This window comes from Morone saxatilis, unplaced genomic scaffold (genome assembly GCF_004916995.1).
Source record: "Morone saxatilis isolate NCDOM2014 unplaced genomic scaffold, NCSU_SB_2.0 Contig7, whole genome shotgun sequence".
Taxonomy (NCBI): Eukaryota; Metazoa; Chordata; class Actinopteri; family Moronidae; genus Morone; species Morone saxatilis.
Genome location: NW_023340246.1, coordinates 16,567,447 through 16,572,287, shown reverse-complemented (window position 1 = coordinate 16,572,287; position 4,841 = coordinate 16,567,447). Strand labels below are relative to the sequence as shown.

The 4,841-nt window shown below is 40.2% G+C and overlaps 1 protein-coding gene across 1 annotated transcript in view; it reads left to right on the top strand.

Moving 5' to 3' along the window:
* Positions 1-4,841, top strand: part of wtap (WT1 associated protein) — a gene marked incomplete at its 3' end in the record, with an annotated part of 5,584 nt that extends 743 nt beyond the window's left edge. Inside the window, 6 exon segments of the mRNA XM_035678092.1 lie at positions 119-154; positions 308-363; positions 483-541; positions 711-838; positions 2,032-4,639; positions 4,774-4,841. Of these exon segments, the coding sequence (XP_035533985.1) occupies positions 125-154; positions 308-363; positions 483-541; positions 711-838; positions 2,032-2,214 (456 nt within the window). The 5' untranslated portion in view covers positions 119-124.

Here is a 4,841-nt window from a genome sequence, read left to right as displayed (position 1 = left end):
TTTTTTTTTTTTTTTTTACTGCGTGCGGACAGCTAACGATGATGCAGTCGCTTCAACACACGACAACCAGGGTGTGATTAATGGTGATGATTGTTTTCTTTCACGTTTACTTCCACAGTTCACAATGACCAACGAGGAGCCTCTACCCAAGAAGGTGAGTGTCTTTTTTTTTCTAGTCCAGGCGTGTTTATTTGTCACGTGTCGTGAGCCCCCTTTTCATGTCTAAATATAAGCTTTATTTAATGGATGGGGAGGAGGGGAGGGGGCTTCTTTTTATCTAACCGGTCCTTGGTCTTGCTCTCCACAGGTTCGCCTCAGTGAATCTGACATGAAGACCCTGACCAGGGAGGAGTTGTGCACAAGGTAAATAACAGCTCTGCAATTGGAGATGAATTATGTTGTGTGGATCTAATTTTAGGTTGCGCTGTTTTTTTGTTTTTGTTTTGTTTTTTTAATGTTTACACATGTTCTGCTCCTCTCAGGTGGAAACAGCATGAAGCATATGTCCAGGTCCTGGAGGCAAAATATGCAGATTTATGTTGTAAGTACATGTGTTGTTACATAAATGTGATCCAATACAACACAGACATTGTTTCTTCTGCCAGCGATTAATCATTACATGTTGCGCGCCATATTTGCCTGCTTTTTGAAAGGGATGTGTCTTCTGATGCACTTTCTTTTTCTCCCCCTTCCCTCTTCAACCGTCTTAGCCAATGATGTAACAGGGCTGAAGGAGTCAGAGGAGAAGCTCAAGCAGCAACAGCAGGAGTCTGCACGCAGGGAGAACATCTTGGTCATGCGACTTGCCACCAAGGAGCAGGAAATGCAAGAGTGCACAGTATGTGTCTATTCCTCTACTTTCATAATGTTTTTGGTGTGACTGCGGGAAACTTAGTTTTGTCTTAAAAGGGAGAGTGTAGATGCATAACTGTTGGTGCACCCAGCACCTCTTAAAGTGGAACTTGTATGTTCCCTATTCTTACTGCTATATTATAATGTATTATAATGTATTATGCTGTGCCAACACAACGTGTTTCCTTAGTCCAATCAATGGCAAAAAACCCCAAAAGTACACTGTATTTAATGAAACTCTATTCGTTCGTCGTAATGTTTTGTAATTTTCACTTGGAAAACTTCAACAAGCAATCATTGAATCATCTCATTTTATCTGTCAAGTCTACTAATTGTTTCAGCACTGGACTATACCTTGTATTCGTTCATTACTATGGTATGGGCTAAAGGTAAATAGTGTTGAGTTCGGCATCCTTTGCTCTTATCAGATTGACATCTCAGTGGATCACCTAGTGGCTTTATGGCAGCACATGTCATTCTTAAAGGGCAGCTGAGGTAAACACAACACACACTGCCAGGTAGAGTTTAGAGACGTTTTAAACTCCAGTTGTTACTTTGCTTTTAACCACTGAGCTGTGAAGGCTTGGGGAAAATTTCTGACTGAAATAGTAAAATTCTTAGCTGGCTGTTAAGTTTTAGTTGCACATTTGCCTCTTATTTAAATATATTCAAATAATAAGTCCTGTGGAAATTTGAGGTCATCATAGCTGACTTCAAAAGGTGAGTTTTTGTTTGTTTTGAACTCGTTTGATCTACCTTGAGTTAGGCTTTGCTGGGTGTATCCAGGAAAGGATACACAGTTACATTTATTATAGAATTTAAATGGTTTAAATGTAATATAAGATTAACCAACATTAGTCAATAGCTATGGCTAAACATCCAACCAAGTATTTTTTATTTTGCAGCAATCTAAATTTAAATCTAGATTTCAAAGATGTTTGATCTTATTTGAAAATGCAACATGCCGAAATTGCTTTCTTGTTGCCCATTTTATTCTCCTGATTGAAAAGCAATCAGATAACCTTCAAAAACATCCCTGGATTTACGAACCAGGCGTTTAGTTCTTTTGATTGTGGGAGAATTGCTATTGTGGCTCCGACTGGAGATAGAAGTTAACAGTTAAAATCACTATCTACTACACTTTACCGGTCAGTAACACCTGTTTGTTTTATCCTGCAGACCCAGATCCAGTACCTCAAGCAAGTCCAACAACCGAGTGCGGCCCAACTGCGGTCATCCATGGTGGACCCAGCCATCAACTTGTTTTTCCTCAAAATGAAGGCTGAACTAGAACAGACTAAAGACAAACTGGAGCAGGCCCAAAATGAACTGAGTGCCTGGAAATTTACACCTGATAGGTAAAGACAATCAAAATAACCCCCCTCCCCCCAAAAAAGTCAAGACTTCCTCATGCCCCCCACCCTCACTCTCACTGCAGGCATGCAGGAACAATGGTGGGGGGAAGGCTGACAAATGCTGTACTCACCACGAGACTCAGACTTTACAGAAAGCCAGTCACTGCAAAACAAAACTGTTTTTGTACTCTTGCACTGTGCCAGCTACATATCACATAACCTAAAGTGAAAAGACAGTATGGTCAGGTGACACTTGTGTTTCAGCTCTCTCCCCTCACCGTCCAAGGGCCTGAAGGAGTCTGGACTGTTCCTGAAGAGGTGGTCACTCACTTCCCAACACGGATATGCCCTCCCTGCACCCTCAGCTCAAACCAGACAGTTCACATATTAAATAGAGGGGTTATGGTGGAGGGTGAGTCAGGCAGGGAGCATCCCTAGCCTAAAACAGCAATTGAACATTTTACAATTCCCATACTACTATAAAGACATTTAACTGTGGATTACACCACACACATACCCCTCTAGTCTGCCTGAGAAACGTAAAGACTTTTGGACAGTCTAGATACATTTCAGTAACATGAGGAAAGTTTCTAGGATTTAAAATTAAGACTTTGGGGGGAAGAGACACTAGAAATGATGTTAAGACTGTGAGCGGAGCCAGATCCTCGGTCCACAGAGGACTGTGGTTCAGGCATGAGGGTCCAGTCGCCTGTGTCTTTGAACATGGGCCCACTCACGGTAGAGTGTATTTACATGTTTTATTTTGTGACTTGTTTCTTTTTATTGGCATTTCATTTGATCTTTCTCTTTTTTCTCTGAAACAAACACTTACTGCAGTGTGTGTGAACCAAGAAGCACAATTGGCTTTACACTTGTATAACATTTGCACTTTTATGAAGAATTAAGCTTTGCTTAATTCTTCCGATACTTACCAAAACACACTGCTGTAGGTGCACGGAGTCCTGTTTTCAAGTTGTGAATGCAAATGTCTTCAACAAGTCATGTTATGAGTTGATGAGAATGTATTTATTGTATTTCTGTGTATTTTTGTTATTGACCTCACAATCTCTCCCTCAGCCATTTGCGCTCATAGCTGATTAGACTGTTCTTTCTCACCTGTGTGGCACAGATCTTTAGCCACTGTTTTCAGAATGAAACACACATGGAATCTGTTTTGTCTTTTCCTGTGTTTTAAAAAAAACAAATTTATACTCCTGGTGAGCTTTAAGCTGGCAGTGTATACACAGCCTTTTGAAAGCTGAAAGCATTTGTCTTCAGTCATTTAGAGAAATGAATGGTTATGATAACTATTTAAACTATTGAGAAGAAATGCAGTTAACTAAATAATGTGTAGTGCTTAATTTTTAAGACAAGTAAGAATAACACATGGTTTTCTGAGCTGTTAAGACTTTAATGACTGCTTCTACTTTTATAGGGTACAGTTGCAGAGTTTATTTGCCATTACTGTTAATAAGAAGATGACTCCCATAGGCATTTATAGACTAAATAGATGTCAGTTAATTTTGGTTTTAAATAACGTGTATGCCTGTCATATGTTTTGTAAATTTGGCTTCTTGATTAGGGCTTTTGTAAAGCACAAACGCAATAACTGCTAATGTAAAAATAACAGGTGTGCTGGACTGTTGGAGTATTCCTTAACCTGTTGTGAAGCTGAGAAAGCAGCGCCTTAAGCTGTTGCTGTGATTTTACTGTTGAAACACTTTCTCCTGTGTATTTAAAGTGATGACTACACAAAACTAGTGTCTGGTTGTGCAGTGCACATTTCCATTTTTTACTCATAGTTACGGGTTGATATTTAAATTGTAGTTCTTGTCATTCTAATATTACTGTTACATTTTTTATTCTGCCTTTTCCTCACACTTAGTAATGTAGCGAGTGTGTTGTTTAAATTTGAGACTTTGGTCGTGGCAAAATTGCTTAGTTCCATAGAAATAGTTTGCTTTGGCTTTCAGTCACATTGAGGACCTTTAGATTTTAAATGCATACTCATAATTTAACTTTTAAGAGAAAAATGTGAGTTCGTACTTTGGATCTTTATCAAGAAGATGATTTTCATTTATTTGTACAGAACAGATTTGTGGGATGTGGGGTTCCTATTGCTAATGTTATATTGAATTGAAAGCTAATGGATATAATAATGAAAATCCTGTTGTGACTAGAGAGACATTTAGGGATGAGCAGGTTGAAGAGTTTTCTGTTGACCCTTAGCTTTGTCTCCTGGTTCACTGTGTGATGTGAGACTTGTTTCCCTTACAGCCAGACGGGGAAGAAACTGATGGCCAAGTGTCGAATGCTGATTCAGGAAAACCAGGAGTTGGGTAGGCAGCTGTCCCAGGGACGCATCGCCCAGCTGGAGGCCGAGTTGGCACTGCAGAAGAAGTACAGCGAGGAGCTCAAGAGCAGTCAAGACGGTGAGAACATGAGCAGCATCCACATCTCGCAGACCACTTCACCTTCACTTCATGTGTACAGCTTTTCAACATGCTACTGTTGAGTGGATTTTTGACGTTGCTCTTTGTCTGTACCCGATCTCCGTCTCTCCCAGAGTTGAATGACTTTATCATCCAGCTAGACGAGGAGGTGGAGGGGATGCAGAGCACCATCCTCGTCCTG